General features: G+C 41.4%; 1 protein-coding gene across 3 annotated transcripts in view; it reads left to right on the top strand.

The window, feature by feature from the left end:
- RHOBTB1 (Rho related BTB domain containing 1) overlaps nt 1–19,173 on the top strand; it is a 73,244-nt gene that overhangs the window by 41,482 nt on the left and 12,589 nt on the right. For 2 of the 3 annotated variants that reach the window (XM_047760159.1, XM_047760158.1), the window contains 3 exons: nt 8,790–8,975; nt 12,890–13,869; nt 15,616–15,734. In XM_047760159.1, coding sequence (XP_047616115.1) covers nt 8,790–8,975; nt 12,890–13,869; nt 15,616–15,734 — 1,285 coding nt within the window. Of the gene's footprint in view, nt 1–3,328; nt 3,387–8,789; nt 8,976–12,889; nt 13,870–15,615; nt 15,735–19,173 lie in introns of all 3 variants that reach the window. The other variant, XM_047760161.1, reaches the window with a different exon arrangement.

The following is a 19,173-nucleotide window of genomic DNA, read 5'->3' as shown; positions in this document are numbered from 1 at the left end:
CCCCAAAGCTCATCCACCCCCAGCTAGAGAATATGGTTAGAAGGACAAAGTACCAGATTACAGCAAGATAAAACAGATTAGCAAAAATGTCTTTTAAATTTATCACCTTGGTTATCTTTTGGGGAATGGTGGCATGTTTTTTAAAAAACAAGATGGTCTGTGAAGTAGAGGATGTTCCTTTATGCCTTAATTCTGTGACACTAACCCAGAATTCATCCTGAAAGTAATCTGCCTGTTCTTTACATTTCCTTTGCTTCTGGAGATAATCTAATTTCCTAGAAGAGATCATTAATCCATTTTTATTCTGGCGTTATGAACATATCCAAATTAGATCAGCTAAATTGATTTTTAAGATAAATTCAAATAATTTTAAAATGTATTTACTGGATAAAGAAAAATTCAAATAATTTAAAAATATATATTTAGTGGATAATCTCTGGTACATACCAGAGATATTATACAGCTAACTTAGAGCAATAATTGTCCGAAGAAATGTTATAGCCCACATATCATTTTTTATTAAAACTTAAGGATATCCCTTCACTGACTTATTTTAGGTCTAAATTCACTCCTAGGAGATTTTGAGTCTGCAGATATATTTGCATCTACCTCCTCCAATATCTCTAAGGCCTTTTTATTTGATAAACAGTTACTGAGGGTCCCTTTTGTTACAAACACTGTGTAACAATGGGAGAGAAACTAATGGGGATAGGACAAAGTCCCTAAAGATGAAATTCAGTGTAGTGGGTAAGACGGCAACACAAATGGTTACGATTCAGTGTTAAAATGCTTAACTAAAGATGTCAGTACCAGGAACAGGGAAGAAAGAATTGTTCGGGACAAAAAACTCTAGCATCATTCTTGACTCCTCTTGGTCATCATACACTCACTCCATCAGCAAAGCCAGTGGCTCTTACCTTCCACACAGACAAAGAACACAGCCACTTCTCACCACTTGTACCACTCCCAGGCCAAAGTCACCACCATCTCTCTCTGGAGTATTTTCATCTGGCCTCTCCTTCTATCTTATTCCCCTGACAACCCATCCCCCCACCACCCTTTAGCCAGTTCTCATTATGGCAGTTGGGTTAAAACATAAATTATATCATTCTGCTCAAATATCATTCTCCTCTTCCAGTTCACTCAAAGAGAGAACCAGACCCATGAGGCCCCTTCCCAGCCTAAGCCCAGAATTGCCTCTCTGAACCCAGCTCCTGCTCTTCCTCCCCTCACCCACAGGGAAACCCCCAGGAATGCTCCTGCCTCAGGGCCTTTGCACTAGCTGTTTCCTCTTCCACAGTGCTCTCCCACCAAATATAAGCAAGTCCACTTCTTCCCTTCCTTCAGGTCTTTAATGAAATGTCAATTTCTCATTAAAGCCCTCCCAGACCACCTCATTTCAACAGTGTGGATGAAGAAGGTTGCCTGTTATCTCAGTATATCAAGGATGGTGGGGCCACGAAGCCAGCAGCCACTGTAGCCTCCCTGAGCTGTGCACCCTGAGGGGATTCAGGATGGAGAAAAGCCAAGGAATGATTTCAATTAGCCCAGACTCCAGTATCTTCCCACACAGAGAAAAGTGCTAAATTCCTTAACTTGAGGTATCTGGTTTTCTCTAATGAACATAATCTTTTGATGTTCCAGCTACCTGGTTTTGGTTGCAAAACTCCTATATGTCCTGGCTCCTCTCTCACCTCTTCAGAGCCGTCCCTCAGAGCTGAGAGGCCTCCTCCAAGTAAACTGTTAATTCTCAACTTCTGGGTTGTGCAGAGTTTTCAGTTCACAACAGCAACTTCTGCTCCCCCATATTTCTGTCCCCCTTCTCTGCTGTGTATCCTACCTAGCGGCCTAAATAGTCTACGCATTTTTCTTGCTTATTGGCTCTGTTCTCCGTAAGCGTGACGAAGGTGAGCAAAGTGAAGGCAGTGATTTGTATCTTTAATAATTGTGTCCCCAGGGTCTAGAAGAACACTAGCACATAGCAGGTTGTCAGTTAATATTTCTGGGGAAAATGATTGAATGATGGCTTATTGAGAGTGGACAAGAGACTTGACAAATCCGTGTACCTTTATTGATTCAAAGAGGATTGGTGAGAGGCCTGGAGAAATGCCTGGTGTTACCCCAGTGGATTGACTTTGCTGGTTTGCACAGTTTCATTTCAGAAGAGTCAGGGAGATTCATCCCAGTGGCCTCCCACCAGCAGTCGGGCCACCATGGAGGCATTGTTATACATACAGTTAGCCTTACTATTAGGAGAAAATGTCAGCGGCGTAAGAGGGACGTTCCTCAGTCATGTAGCTTTAGGACAAGCCAAAGGGAAATGAGAATGAGGTGGAGTAGACAGGAAATTGACAGTTTCGCCTCCTCCTGTTAAGCCTTCTCTGTCCCAGTGTTTCCTGCTTTCACTGACCAGGGGTTAAATGAGGTTCAGTCAGCTCTTTTAATTAATTACTTGTGCTTCACCTAATTTCACAGGCATTCACCTTTTTCGGATGATTGTGTAAGATGTAAGAACACAGAGAGTCCTTGACTTACATGGTCCAACTTAGAGTTTTCCTACTTTATGATGGCGCAAAAGTGATATGCATCCAGTAAAAAATACTTCATGTTTTAATTTTGATCTTTTCCCAGGATAGCAATATACAGTACAGTACTCTCTCATGATGCTAGGCTGTGGCAGGGAACCAGGCTCCACACCAGCCACGCAGTCACCAGGGTAAACGACTGATAACTATTCTGTACCTGTATAACCATTCTGTTTTTCACATCAAGTACAGCAGTTAATAAATGAGGCTTTGTGTTAGATGATTTTGCCCAACCGTAGGCTAATGGAAGTGTTCTGAGCACATTGAAGGTAGGCTATGATATTCAGTAGGTTAGGTGTTATTATATGCATTTTTGATTTATGATATTTTCAATTTATGATGGGTTTATCAAGACATAGGCCCATCGTAAGTCACAGAAGATCTATACATTAAAGAGAGCAGAGATAGAAATTTGGGATAGCAAATTTAAAAATAGCTGATTTCCACTGAATGATAACCCACAGGCTTTTATATGGTTAGGCCATTGCCTTCTGTGATATTTGTACTCTGATGGCAGAACCAACCATTTTTAAGTTTTGAGTGTTATCTGTCTTAGGACTTGGTGGCATTGGTGGGATGTTAATATGGCTTTCCTGCACTTATGAGCGTGCATTGCTTTGGTCTCGTTTTTGGAGGGTGGGGGAAGACCGGTTTAAAATGTTCCTTCCTACTAAACATACAGTTATGGGCTTGGAAGAAATAGTTGCGCATGCTAATCACTCCCAAATCTGGATATATTTCAGGGTGTTTTCACAGTTTTCCCCACATAACATCTGTACTTAAGAAGCCTCACTGCTATTGGTAAAGTATTGACTTGATTTCTCTGCTCACATTCAGGGCGCTGCATGGTACTGCCCTGCTCTCCCCAGACCCCCTTCCAGGCGCTCCCCCACAGGCCTCTCCATTTTCCATGAGTATGAGCTTAATACAGCCATTCATCTCCAGGTGGTTATGTTCACCATCACTGACAACTCCCTCCGCATCTCATACACACCGGGCTGCTTCCCTACTAAAACTTTCCAAAGCCACGTGTCACACATTCCTCTTCTCCACCATCCTCCCAGCTGTTGTGTGCTGTTTTGATCTGTCTGTTTGCATAGCGCTGTCAGACTATATGCATGAAAGGTGTGTTGTTGACATGAATGGTATTGAAAATGTTTCTGTAAAGAGCCTTCTTTGGTCAGCAGCAGGGGGAGAAGGAGGACAGGGACTCCTGCTTGAGTCTTTGCCAGAAGAGGACTTAGGTATATTGACAAAGAAACCCATTGAAGTGTGATTATGATCTGTAGCAATGTAAAGGCTATGGGAGTCTCTACTAAAACAAAAAAAGAAAAAAGAAAAAGAAAGAAATAATAATAGGCATTAGTGATGTAAAGAGGTAGAATCCTAGAATAGAGTAGAAGGGTTAAAGGTATCTTGTTTAATTTAAAAGGAGGCACTTCCAGGCAAGACTCAGGGAAATAGGATTGTTAGCTTACTTTGGGTCACCAGCCATGCATCAGCATAGCTGTTCTGCTCACACCTTCCTAGGGCACTGGATGGAATCTACTAGCCCTCACATTACCCATCAAATTGGCCTGATCTTACCTAGATAAGGGATAATTTACTCAGATAATGGGTAAGCAGATAAGAAAACCCAAGACTCACAGCTCCACAGCTGGACAATGGTGGCATAGTTGATGGGACTAGGAAAGGGAAGACAAACTAAGAAGATGGAAGGCACTTTTGGGATAAGAAAGAACATAGAAAATTCATTCCTAACACCAAATTTTTGGTATTGACTATATGCCCTCTTCAACCACTTCTTCAAAGGATGAATTTAGTTTCTCTTTGCTTCTCTGATCTTTTCCCACCAACTTTGCTATATTTGACTGTAGATATTATAAAGGCAAACCATGAGAATATGTGGCATTTGATGTTTAAAATCTAGCTCAAAAAAATGTATATATATATATATATATATATATATATATATATATATATATATACACACACATACACACACACACACAATTACCTTAAAAGGAAAATCCGCCCTGTGTTTAATTGAAATCTTTTTTTTTCCTTTTTCGGCCACACTTGTGACATGTGGAAGTTCCCAAGCCAAGTATCAAATCTGAGCTGTGGTATAGGTCACAGCTGTAGCAATGCCAGATCCTTAACCCACTGTGCTACAGCAGATTCTCCATAATTGCAATCTATGTAAAATTTTCACTCCGTGTCCATAGCAACATACAATATAATATAATAAATAAAGTATACTCTTTTGGGACCGCACCTGTGGCTTGTGGAAGTTCCTGGGCCAGGGATTCAACCCACACCATAGCAGTGATCCAAGCTGCTGCAGTGACAACGCCAGGTCCTTAAGCCATTATTGAGCTGCAGAGGAACTCCTAAAATACACTTTTTAAAAAGTCTCTCTCAGGCCAAGATACATGGGTAAGATGTGCTTTTTTCAGATTTTTTTTTTTTCCCTTTAATCCTCCAACAAAGATTGGGCCCAACTTTGCATGCTGTCCTTATGTTATCCAAATATCCTTGCCAATCTTTGACATGCTATCTTTGGCCAATGTTCTCCTTAAAAGATAGCTGGAAAAAATGTGCTTTTTTGTTTAATATCTGAAGAAAAATTAATACAACCAAGGTTGACTTTATCAGCCCAAGCAATTTTGGGTAACTAGGTCTCTCTCTGATCCCCCTCTTACTTCCCACCCCTCCATGAAACTGGAAATCCGCAGTTGTTTTAACGCACAGATTTACTTTGGATTGTTCTTAACTCAACTAGTCAAAACATTATTGCACAGGCATGATTTGATGTGTTCGTACCCCAGTGAAACTTTCGTATTAATATTTTCCTCTTAGGAACAATCCGTCACATTTTTCTCCAAAAAAAAATCAATATTTACAGGCAAGCCACTGAGACCATACATTCTTAAACCCTTCGTAATCTTGTTGTCTTTAATAAAGTCACTTAGCTCAATCCAAAATAAAAATTCCAGGCCTCTTCCTGCTCTTCTCAGTCTTTAAGTTCTACTATGTGCTTTATCTCTGCATTCTCAAATTCTTGTGCTCTCTACTCCAAAATAGCTGTAGGACTCCATTTAAATCCTATCCAATTCTTTTTACAGCTGAAATTGGAACCTTGAGGTCATTTCTAGGCTAACCCTGCTGCCTAATATGTGAGAATGTCCTCATCACACCTCCCCCTCCCAATTATTTTTAAACTTGACCTCTTCAAAGTTTAAAAAAAAAAAAAAGTAACAGAGCTGCAGAAGTAGAAATGCTAGAACTTGCCTTTTTCTTTTTATCTTTCATAGGAATGGCATTTTTAAACACAAACTTGTGTCAGACATTGAACAGTCTCCACACAGGAATGAATGTTTTGATTAAAAGTTATTTAATATCTCTCGTTCCTTGGAATTCTGCCTAAAGCTGGAGATATTCTTAGCTGCAGGTCTTGTGCTTTCTTTGACTAGGTAGAAAAATGGCTCAAACCTAGAGGGAATAAATGGCAATGCTCAAAATAGTTACTTGATTTTATAGGTGTTTATATCACAGAGGAGACTGATGTGCTGAGAATTAAGATTTAGAAAAGAATGTTGGGAGGAGGATGAATGGGTCAAGGCAGTATCTTTGTAGAGCCCTAACGTTAGACCCACTGATTCTCAGGCTTTTGTTTAAAATACTACATGCCTATGGCAGGCCTAACGAATAGGATTCTATATAACGTGTATGCAACGTTTCTTAACTGGCATTTAATCAACAAGGGTTAAAGACATTTAAGCAGGGTGGTAGATAAAATATCTACTTCTTTAACAGCGTTCAATGTAAAATGATGGAGACAGATTCTCACAGCTTCTAAATGTGCATTTTAAAAAAAAAAGGAAAAAGAATATATATTCCAAAGATGCAAATAGAATTTTGACTCAGTAAGTTATTTTAGCTTCAGAGGTAGCATTGCTCTCAGTACCACTCCTTCCCTTTACCTAGCATCCTTTCGAGGCAAAATATTTACAGAGCATTGAATTATTTTTCTAGCTTTCCAGCAGCATTGTGTGCACCAAGATATTGATGTGACATAGTTAGAAGTTGGGCCCTCTGGACCTGTATTGTGCAATAGCATTGTGCTACTAGCATCAGGAGATTCCATTTTTTCCAGCCCCCTAGGTCCTGTCTGTACTTGTTTACAGGTCATCTGGATAGCAACTAGTATATGTTCAGTAGCATGAGTGTTATCACGGTAACCTTGGCAACCGAGCTAGCTCTGATTTCAGAATCTCACATGCTGTATCATAAAATTAGATAAGAGAATTGACATTTAGCTACATGTCTGTCATATAAATTAAGTTCTGAGAATGATTTCCTTTATTGCCGTGTGCCTTAATAAAGAGAAGACACCAATTTTATATGCACACATAACTATTCCACATTGAGGTGCTGGTTCCATTTCCTCGGATCTTTCTCTATTATTCTGAACCTCAGGTACTGCCGTATTACTCTCACTGTGCCAGATTTCTTGGCGGCTTTATTTTATGATCAGGACAAAGCTTATAGCAGAACTGCATCAGATATCCTATATAAATAGGATTATGAATAATAGAAAACTTCCTCCTAAAAAAATGTAAAATTCAAAGCATTCTTGACTTTACTGGATACTGTTATTTATGCTGATTAGAAGTACGACTGTGCACAGAATATTCCACTAACTAAATCAGAATCCCAAAGACAAGACATGCTCTCCTTTCATTTATATAGTTATGCATATTTTTACACACATTATATTTTCCAGTGCCCAAGAATCTTTGACAGTGTCTTTATTTCAAGGACATTTTAAACATACAGATTAATCCAGTCCTCTGCTTTGAGTCCTAGGTCCTCTTTTATAATTTGTAAATATTTTAATGTCAGGATTTTCCCTTCTATTTGTTGTGGTCTGTTGCAATTTTTCTTGGGTATAAATTCGAGGACTCAACTTGTGAATTACATTTAATGTAAGCACCCTGCAGTTTGCTGTATTGCAAATGATTATTTTTAGAAATTTTATGGTTGCCTGGCTGTATTTGATTGTCTTCATTGATATGTAGGGAGAAAAGCTCATTAATGATTTTAAAAGGTGTTTTGATTCATTGACTTGATTCTTCTCATTACATAAACAATAAAGGCAATAAATTAACATCTAATAAAAGTATAGGTTTTATCTGAATGTAGCTGCAAGATAGTCTTGAATCCTTGGGTGTAACGTTTTCTATTCTTCATATTTTTCTGCCTCAGTGTTTTCAAAGTCATTATTCTGCATATTTTAACCTAGAAAGATGGTTTATAATCTTTATTAAAGATACCTTTTAGCAGCTATCTGTCAAACGCCATAATTGAACAACTGTTTTATAAAACAGTTCTTTGGCTTCTAGAATGGTAAGTTATTATATTAAAATGGAAGATCCTTATGTCACAATTGACTATAAAGCAGTTTTTCTTTTTTTCCATTTACCTGCTGTGTGTCACATATAACATTTGAGAAATCTGCTTCCAGCATTTTCACATCTTACTAGCCATCCATCTAACTTTTGCCAGTTTTCTGTTGAATACTACCTTCTTGCTTTATACCTAATAAAGTTTCAAAATCCCTGCAAATTCAGGACTTTTTCTTTTCAGAAACAGAGAAATGGTTGTGCTCTCTCCATGTGTGCTTAAGTGAGAAGAAGGGCAAAAAATCCTTCTGTGTATTTGCCTGCCCTGTACAGCAAATACCCGTTACCTTTGCAGTGATGTTTAAACTGTTTGCTTTATCTCATTGAGTCATCATCACCTGTATGTTTAAACTAGTAATGGTAGTTTTTTTATTATTTTCTTTTATCTTGAAACTATTTCTTGTAATGAACAGAAATAGTTCCGCATGTGGTGGTTCCAGGACTGAGCCAAGTTTGGGTAACCATCTATACTGTAAAATAACTTCCTGTGAAATTTTTCAATGCATAGGCAGTGCAGTATGGAAATGAACTCAGGCTGTGGTGGTGCTGGAATGTGGAGGCTTATCAGGCTGTTTGCATGACTCCAAGATGTATTTTAATATCTGGTCTTTTTTTGAATTTTTTTTTTTAATGACATGATATGGCATTAGATGGATGTGGGAGGGGAGGAACCATCGTGACCAAAGAAAAAGAAAAGTTAAAAGACTATACAGCTTCTTTTGTGATTTCCTTTTAGGTCCGATGTTGTGGTCCTCTGTTTTTCGATCGCTAATCCCAATTCCCTAAATCATGTGAAAACCATGTGGTATCAAGAAATCAAGCACTTTTGCCCTCGCACACCTGTCGTTCTAGTTGGCTGCCAGTTAGATCTCCGCTATGCTGATCTTGAAGCTGTTAATAGAGCCAGACGCCCTTTAGCAAGGTAAGCCAAGGGACTCAGTGTTTCACTGTGCTGGCCAAATTAAAATTGAAGTAACATATGTCTCTGTAGCCTTGGGTTCTATTCTTCAGTGACTCTGGGACCCTGTCAACCAGCCATACGCTTTAAGTTAGCTTGTTAATGGTGAGGGGACATGTCCTGACCCTTCTCGTGCTCACCGTCACCTCTTAGGCAAAAACCCATTTTTGTAAGATGGTTGGCCAGTCAGTGCTTGATATGGTGTGTACAAAAGTGCCTTGAAATTTGTAAAGTATTAAACAAAATGTTGGTTACTCATAATCATGCCTTTCTTGAAATTATGATGATTATAATAAAGGTAACTAACATTCAGAGCAATCAGCCATAATTCTTGGCCCCAGGAACATCATGTTCATGCAAATACACATATCCAAGCGTTTTTATTATCTTCTCATTTAGTATTCTCTCAATCCCACCTCTGAGAGAATTTCATTCCCAAGATGACATTGTCCAGTTTTTAAAACTTCTATGGACCTATGGTTGCAAAACAGCAATGTTGCTTGTTAAATGGTTCTAGTGGATATTTTTAAAGAGTCATGTGTTGAAAATGCAATTTGAAGAAGGATGTTTTTTACTCTGCATAAAATATGTACACCAATCGTGGTGGGGGGTTCTCACTGTGGTGCAGTGGGTTAAAGATCTGGCTTGTCTCTGTGGAAGCGCCGGTGTGATCCCCTGCCCAGCACAGTGGGTTAAGGATCTGGTGTCGCTACAGCTGTGAAGTAGGTTGCAGCTCCAGTGGAGATTCAGTCCCTGGCCTTGGAGCTTCCATATGCCATAGGGGTAGCTGGAAAGAAAGAAAAACAAAACAAAACAAAACACAATCTTGGGGGGAAATAAGAGCTTTCTAAAACCTTGTGCTCCTTCAATAGTCTCTTTAAAAATTTTTCTTATGTTTAACTACATTTTTTTTCTGGAAAGCATACAGCTTTTCCCAAAATGTCGATATTAATACCTTCCTTCCAGGTAAGTACTCTGCCTTAATAGGCTTGTTACAAAATTTTATGCGGACACAAGTTTTTATGTTGTGAGGGCAAAAACAAATAGTACTTTCTTGAGATAATTTCTGATGTTCTAGGTATGTTTTGGATAAATTTTCTGAAAACATTTCTTATTCTTTCTATTCTTAGATGCATGTACTAGGGATTGACTATAAGCCACATCGAAGGAAAGAGGACTGGTGGTGAATGAGACTAGCTAGCCCTTCGCCTCAGAACTTTGTTTAAAAGATTAAGATAGGGAGTTCCCATTGTGGCTCAGCAGGTTAAGAACCCAACTAGTATCCATGAGGATGTGGGTTCGATCCCTGGCCTCACTCAGTGGGTTAAGGATCCAGAGTTGCCATGAGCTCTGGTGTAGGTCACAGACTCGGCTTGGATCCTGCATTGCTGTGGCGATGGTGTACGGCAGCAGCTACAGCTCCGATTTGACTCCTGGCCTGGGAACTTCCATATGCCATAGGCGTGACCCTAAAAAGACAAAAAGCAAAAACAAACAAAAAAAGGTTAAGAGAGTTGGGCCTCATACAATAGATGTGTGGAGGACTGGAGGAGAGTCACAGAGCTGCAGAGAACAGTCCCTTCCATAGACAGTTCTGAGACTTCCTGGAGGAGGCGGTAGTTGGGCTCAGCCTTGAACAGATTCATCAGTTAGTGATGCACAAAATGACCACAGGAGCAAACCTGGAAGTAAACCCTTCTTCCCTGCACTTCCTTCCACCTTTGCAACACCTTGTAGCCTTCCCTCTTTTCCATCAAGGTCCTCAAATCCCAATTCTACCCACTCTAAGCTTATTTCTCTTAAGACCAGTGCCTACCACCCACATTACCATTGGTCTTGAAAGTCAGCTATTTATTTGGGAAGATCATCTCCTAAGAGTAATTTCTCAATATTTGGGGAATTTCCAAATGTTACTCTGTTCTTTTTTTTTTTTTTTTTTTCTTTTTACTGCCCCACGTGAGGCATATGGAAGTTTCCAAGCTAGGGGTCAAATTGGAGCTGCAGCTGCCAGCCTACACCACAGCCAAAGCAACACCAGATCCAAGTTACATCTGTGACCTGTGCCACAGTTGGCAACAACACCAAATCTTTAACCCACTGAGTGAAGCTGGGGATTGAACCTGCATCATCATGGATACTAGTTGCCTCCCATGACGGGAACTCTGACATTCTTGATTTCTAATTTAATTCCTTTGGAGTCACAGAATATACACAGCATGATTTAAGTTATTTTATGTGTTGAGACTTGTTTTATGATTGAATATATTACTTATCTTGAATAATGTTCCATAATAACTTGAAAATTAATGTGTATTCTGCAGTTGCCAGGGGACTGGTTTACATATGTCTGCTAGGTTGAGTCCACTGATACATGATCCAATAGCATACATATTTTTTTATTTTCTCTCTAGTTCTTCTTCTATCAGTTATTACTATTTAATAGTGAATTTATCTTTTCAGTTATGTCAGTTTTTGCTTCAGGTATTTTTATTCCATCATTAGTTTATGTATATAGTTGTAATAGCTCCTTGATAAACTTTAAAAAAAAAAAAAGAGTATGTCTCAATCAACTATGTGTTTGTGAAGAGTGTACATTCTGGAATCTCTCTGGGTCTTGGCCATGGTTATGCCATAATTACAGCACTATTCTGCTGATAATGTTTCAGAAGATTTGGCCTCCCAGCCTCTGTGCCAGACTAAAGGCTGTAGACTTTGTTCCATGGACTCTGTGGAAACGGGGGAAATTTTCTTTAAAGAATTTTGGCTGGAGTTCCCGTAGTGGCTCAGCCATAATGAACCTGGCTGGTATCCATGAGGACGTGGGTTCAACCTGTGGCCTCACTCAGTGGGTTAAAGATCCAGTGTTGCCATGAGCTGCATTGTAGGTCACAGATATGGCTCAGATCTGGCATTGTGGCTGTGGCGTAGGCTGGCAGCTTTAGCTCTAATTCAACCCCTAGCCTGGGAACTTCCATATGACATGGATGTGGCCCTAAAAAAAGAAAAGAAAGAAAAGAAAAAAGAAAAGAAAACTTTGGCTATCATACTCATATGATGTAAGGATTTTTCATGCAACAATAAGAACTATGAGCTAACATGTGGAGAACCTGAGGAAAGATTAGTTAAAAGACTAATGAATGTACTAGTCCAAGCAAAAGATGAGACTAAAGAGAGTGGAAGAAAGGGGTTGAGATATGAAAGAAGGTTCACCAACCTAATAGAGGAGACTTAATGGATGTGTGTACCAACTAGTCTAGAACGAGGGGGTTTTCAACTCCAATTGCTTAGTAAAGGTCTCTCTGCAACTTGCAAAAGTGACCTTTGGCAAACCTTTCTTCCAAATGTAGAGCAAAAATAACACCCCTAGGGTTGTAGTGAGGCTCAAGTGAGAAGATGAATATGGATTCATTTTAAAGTTAAAAGAGAAAATTCTAGCATAAGGTGATGATGAAGAAGATGATGGGGTAGTAGTGAACACCACTAACAGGGACTGTGCTGGGCGAATAATCTCATTTAAACCTTTCAGTAGTCCTTCAAGATGCAAGGACTCACCATATGACTCCTGTTTTACAGATGGGAAAACAGAGCCTTAAAGGGGTTAAGTAACTTACCCAGGACCAAACAAACATCTGGTAAATGGCTGATACTTGAGTTACTATTGTTAGGACTGAGAGCAATTTTTATTTTCCTGCAACCCTAAGAACTTTATATTTGAAAGGCCTGAGGTTGGTAGATTTTTCAAGAGTCTGGTGAAAAGCCTGCAAAGAATTTTAGATGTCTAGGTGCTTAGGTGGGCCCTGGTGACTGTTTTGCTTCCCCATCCCACCCCCAGCCCCCGAAATAAGACTGACTGTCCTGTTTAAAACCTTCTCTTCCAGGCCCATAAAGAGAGGAGACATTTTGCCCCCGGAAAAAGGCAGAGAGGTGGCAAAGGAACTTGGCATACCCTACTATGAAACAAGCGTGTTTGACCAGTTTGGAATCAAGGACGTGTTCGACAATGCAATCCGAGCCGCCCTCATTTCCCGCCGGCACCTGCAGTTCTGGAAATCTCACCTAAAGAAGGTCCAGAAACCTTTACTTCAGGCACCGTTCCTACCTCCAAAAGCCCCCCCACCAGTCATCAAAGTTCCAGAATGTCCCTCCATGGGGACCAAGGAAGCTGCCTGTTTACTGGACAACCCTCTGTGTGCTGATGTCCTGTTCATCCTCCAGGGCCAGGAGCAGATCTTTGCACACCGCATTTACCTCGCTACCTCCTCATCCAAGTTTTATGATCTTTTCTTAATGGAATGTGAAGAAACCCCCAACTGGAGCGAAGGAGCCTGTGAGAGAGAGAAGCCCAGCCGGGATTTCCAGGCCCAGGAATTGAGTCTGGACCTGAACGAGGAGACGGAGGAGGGCAGCCCAAGGACACCTCAGGCCGATCAGCGGACATCCCCGAGCCAGAATGTGTTGCAGCCGGAGGGCCCAGTGTTGGAAGCCGAGGGCACGGTGGTGGAGACACAGAGCCTCTCGGGCTGGAGTAAGGGCTTCCTTGGCATGCACAGGGAAATGCAGGTCAACCCCATCTCGAAGCGGGTGGGCCCGGTGACTGTGGTCAGGATGGACGCATCCGTCCAGCCAGGCCCTTTCCGGACCCTGCTCCAGTTTCTCTACACAGGGCAACTGGATGAAAAGGAGAAGGACCTGATGGGCCTGGCTCAGATCGCAGAGGTCCTGGAGATGTTTGACTTGAGGATGATGGTGGAAAACATCATGAACAAGGAAGCCTTCATGAACCAGGAGATTACAAAAGCGTTTCACGTCAGGAAAGCCAATCGGATAAAAGAGTGTCTCGGCAAGGGGACGTTTTCAGGTGAGCGGGGTCAGTGGCACAGGCCATGGGTTGTGTTTTAGCCAAATGTTGGCCAGACATAGGCAGGAGAAGGATAACCATCACGTATGAGGGAGGTCCCTGGTGGTTCAGTGGGTTAAGGATCCAGCATTGTCACTGCTGTGGGGTCAGTTTGATTCCTGGCCCAGGAACTTCCACATGCCACAGGCACACCCCCCCCCAATAACAAAAAAATACAAACCTAACATGTATAAGTACTTCTTTTCACATGTACCTAAGTTACCTGGATTCACTTATTTCATTCTCATTAGATTTAAGGGTTAAGTATTACTATCTCCATTTCGCAGATGGGGAAACAGAGAGACAGAGAGGTTGGGTAACTAGCCTGTGGTTGTACAGGTAGTAAATGGTCAAGCCAGGATTTGAATCCAAGCTGCCGCCTAAAGCCCCAGGGTGTATCATGATGCTTCTTAAGGGCAGGGCAGGTTACCCTTAAGCCTGAGCAGGTCAGCCTGATGCTCACAGTTCCCCTTTAGGACTCCTTTCCTGACCCTGGGTATTGTCCACTAACCCTTCAGCACACACCCAGGACAAAACTCAGTGACCTTTGATCCCCAGGCCACTGAAATCCTTGAGGCAGTTCCCACCTGGAATGCCTCTTCTGTTTCTGTCCTCTGTCCTTTTTGGTTCTCACACTCCTTTACCCTGCTCATCACTATTTTTCTTGCTCCTTTGTCTCTGAAAAACTTGCCACATGCCACCCACAGCGCCCTTATAGAGTCACTTAAGCGCACTGGTGGCCCGGATCCAAGATGGGTTACTGGCCCATGCTTATATGGTCATACGCATTTATGCTATTTTGGTTCTGTAATTGTCCTGTGTACTTTTCATTGTCACATTTTGACTTCCCGATTCCCATTTAGATGGAGATGTCTATTTTTGTATTTATCTTTCATAATGCCTGTCATAGAAATATGCATTTAATAAAAGGTAACCGAATCTGTTCATTAATTTAATTTTTTTGTTGTTGTTCATTAATTTTAAACCTTTGGGTAATATTTACTCCAAACAGTGACCCTCCTGGTAGACAAACAGTCTTTAAAACTTAATGAAAAGAAATGTTACAGACCTGCAGTAAATTAAACAATGAACTTTAAGTGAAGGTGTTGAAATTTCCCTTTCCTTACTACAAAGGCATAATAACCAAATACAATGTGGGAGCTTCAATTGGATTCTCTTTTTAAAAACTCTAATATTAGAGGGTAATTAGAAAAATTTGAATATGAACTAGATAATGGAGGGTATTTGGCAATTGTTGCTAACTTTCTTAAGACTAATAGTAGTAAGGTGATCTAGGAAAAGAATCCTATTTTTAGAAAATTCTTGGTAAAGCAGCTAGTCATGCTGTTAAAAAAAATGTCTCCATACATTTAAAATATATGTAAACATACAGATAGAATTAACCACGGATAAATGAGCTGTTTTTGGAGTATTCCTTCCACTGTTCCATGTTTGAAATTTTTCATAATAAGGATGAAAAAATATTCCTCTCCTTTCCGTTACTTTATGGCTCAGGGAACGTGTGTTGTGACCTTATGTGTTATGTTAAAGGCTGACTCCTCAGAGAAGATGGAGAGAATTTGGTGTGGACACCGTATCAGTGGTTACGGGGATAGAGGAGAGAACACGAGAGATGGGGGCGGATGAACATAGGAGGAACTCTAGGCAAGGCTGGCTCACGCCTGTGCTTCCTCCATCCTTGGGCAGATGTGACATTTAAGTTGGATGATGGAGCCATCAGCGCCCACAAACCACTGCTGATCTGTAGCTGCAAGTGGATGGCAGCCATGTTCGGCGGGTCGTTTGTTGAAAGCGCCAACAGTGAGGTATGTGCCTTTCCCAAAAGCCCAGGTGGTATCTTTGTGGACATGCCTGTGTATTTATATTATAAAGTGTTGAACTAACCAGAGGACTTCGGTGCTTTAACTGCTTCCTTGAAATAGTTTACAGGCTGTGCTTAAGTGTCAGGTTACCCTCTACTTCTTTTATTGATTGATTGATTTTTTTTTTTTTTATGGCCAAACCCACAATATATGGAAATTCTTGGGCCAGGGATTGAATCTGAGCCACAGCTGTGAATTTTGCCACAGCTGCAGCAACACCAGATCCTTTAACCTACTGCACTAGGCCTGGGATGGAACCCATGCCTTTGTAGCCACCTGACCCGCTGCAGTCAGATTCTTACTGCACCACAGCAGGAACTCCACGTCACCCTCTTCTTAATTCTGCAGTTATGAAGAACTGTTGTCATTGTTCATTATTCTGTGTGATCTCCTAAGAGCTCCTCTACCCTTTCACCCCAGAGCTGTCCTCATCTGGAAAACATGCTCAACTATATTCCTGAACAAATGTCCCAGGCAAGATACCATCAGAGGCACATAGAGGAGGAGCACAGCCTGTCTTCCAGAAGTTGGAGACAGTAAAAAGTTTTTTTACTCACTCAGCACCTGGGCTCAGCTCTGCCTTACAGATTAGGGGGAAGGGAGATCTTAAAAGGACCCTGTACCTCAGTTTCCTTATCAGCAAGACAGGGAGGCACCAGGTCAGTTTGAGGTCCCCTTGCATGACAACACCCCATGAGGCTCTACCCTGACCTGCCTTTTCTTCGGGTTTGTCAACTCCAGGGTAGCAGTAACAGAGCAAAGGGTTACTCCTCTGAAAGTCCTCTCAGAGTGCTTTACAAACTGTTGGAAAACAAAGAAAAATTCCCTTCAAGCATTTCTAACTTTAGAAGAAGGCATTTTTGGTTGAGTTTTGCAAGTATTTCTTAATCATTTTTTAAAAAACAAAACAAAACATGGGGACACCCCATCACGTTTATTGTCCTGAGGGGCTTATTTTGCTTATCTCAGCAGCTCTCCAAACTTTTAACAGAAATACAGAAAACAATAGCTAACTTTGACAAAGCAGCCCTCCTCCCAGAAATCTGAGCACTCTTGTTATGACCCTGGAGCCTGCATTTGCATCCCCAAGCATGGAAATGGAATCCTAGGATCACAAGCCAGCACAACCCAGCCCACCATCACCAGGCCACCTTCCTGCTTCCAGAACAAATTTCGTCTGCTCCTAAACCAACCCCCAGCAAAAGACCATCTACTGTTTGGGGAAAAGATGTTAGAATTATAGAATTATCCTGATGACATCTTCCAGTGTCTGCCAGCCCTTGTAAATCAGGAGACCCTCCCTCAGGTAAACCAAGTCCTCCTGGGCCATCAGAGGTATGTGGCAGCATTGTTACTGAGAGATACCCAGTGAGGTGAGGGCTGTGGGGCTCAGATCCCCAACTCTTCTACGTACAGAGCTGTGCAGGCTTGGGCAAGTGACCACTTTTCTGAGCTCCAGCCTCCCCATCCAGAAGACGCGATAAGAGGCCGTGGTGTGGATGTGACATGTGAGAGTCAGCACTTGCAGAGCACCTCGTAAGTACGACACACATGGTCGCTGACATCATGCTTATTCTTCACCTCTCACTTCCAAGGAAATTTGGGACAGCCACCGATTCATAAAGCCTCATCCAATTGGCATGTCACCGACCTCAGTAATCTCCAGAGATAAAGAGCGCGGAGGCTGGTTGCCCTTCTTTGTCCAGCTCCCTGATGTGTGCACTGATGGCACTGCAGAGCGCTTGCTTTCAACCCAGCAGAGAGAAGTTGATCAAGGTCAGGAGCCCAGGCACAAAGGGACACTGTCAGAGCTGACCTCACAAATGCTAATCCCCTTTATCCCTTCCCAGAATGGACTGTAATTGTCTCCAGATTAAAATGTGCAGGAGAGGCAACCAAAACAAAAACTTGGCAGCAGATGTGAACAGTGCACATATGTGGTGGTGTCACAGCCTCTCCTGGACGAGACCCCTGTTTAGCATCCCCTTCCTCCCCCGATGAGGTCACTCACCATTTAGAACTGTAGCTGAGCCCAATAGCGTGTCAGCTCAGCTCAAAATACAAAGACTATGGACCCAAACAACCAAAGGTCTGTACCAAGATGGCAAATCTATGAAGAATGCCATGAGCTGTGGACACGCCCACCCTTTCCTGCCCCTTCTCTGGATTTCCAGTCTAGGCTATAATGTTACATAGTTATGAATTCTAGTCTCAGCTTGGCCTTGGGCGAGCGACTGACTCTCATTAAACCTGTGTCCTGGAGTTCCCTGGTGGCTCAGTGGGATAAGGATCTGACATTGTCACAGTGGCTCAGGTCACTGCTGTGGTACAGGTTTGATTCCTTGCCCAGGAACTTCCACATGCTGTGGGAGTGGCCAGAAAAATAAAAAATAAATAAATAAGTCAGTAAACCTGTGTCCTCATCTGTAAAATGGGAACCCCAAGAGAACCTTCTTCAAAGAGCAGGTGAGGCATGAAAGTATACATGTAAAGCATCGAGTGTGGTACCTAGAACATACAAATGCTCAGGAAATGAGGGTGACCATTCTCCTGGAAGATTCTTATTAAATTGTTCCCATGAGGGGGTTCTTTGGTGACCTGGCAGTTAAGGATCAGGCATTGTCCGTGCTGTGGCACAGGTTCAATCCCTGGCCTGAAAACTTCCACATGCTGTGGGTGCACTCCTCCCAAAAAATAAAACTATAAAAAAAATTGTTGCCATGTTTAAAGAAAGATTTTATCCTCCTGAAGCCCTAAGGTAACAAGCCCCCATCCCCTTCCTAAACTAGAAAAGTGTGGTAGAGATTGTTATGAGGGTAAGAAAAAGCACCAGGTTCAAAGCTCAATAAAAGCTCCATGGCTAATTTAGCCCCATATTTGCTTGGGCCTTTTCTTTCTAGGTCACCTTTTAACTCTTTATTGTCTTGTAAAAATCTGATGTCCTCCCCAAAATCCAGCCTATTTTTATTTTTGCATTAATAGAAATCACAGGCATATCCAGAAAGGAATAAAAGATGCCCATGGATGTTCTGTTAAAATTTTTTGTCATTTAATATTTAAGAAGACACTGTATTTTACTTGTGTTTTTCTCATTACTTTTAATGTAGCAGTAAGCATAATTCTCTCCCCAGAGGTACTCAGCAAGTGGTTCATTAAAAATGCATGCCCGGGTTGTAGTAAGCAATGCTCTGGATCTGGAATACTTTCTCATTCTCGATGAGCCCATCTCTAATTATTAGCCTAATAGTCTGAGCTGATCTTTGCAATTAAAATTTCAAACCAGCTAAACTGGAATATGGGTCGTTGTTTAGGGTAGCATTATAGTCGTAACCTTTTTTTTTTTTTTAGTTACATTCAGCAGGTAAGGGACAAAATTTCTAAT

This window comes from Phacochoerus africanus, chromosome 15 (genome assembly GCF_016906955.1).
Source record: "Phacochoerus africanus isolate WHEZ1 chromosome 15, ROS_Pafr_v1, whole genome shotgun sequence".
NCBI lineage: Eukaryota > Metazoa > Chordata > Mammalia > Artiodactyla > Suidae > Phacochoerus > Phacochoerus africanus.
The sequence above is the reverse complement of the archived record's forward strand: the minus strand, read 5'-3'. Positions and strand labels throughout refer to the sequence as shown.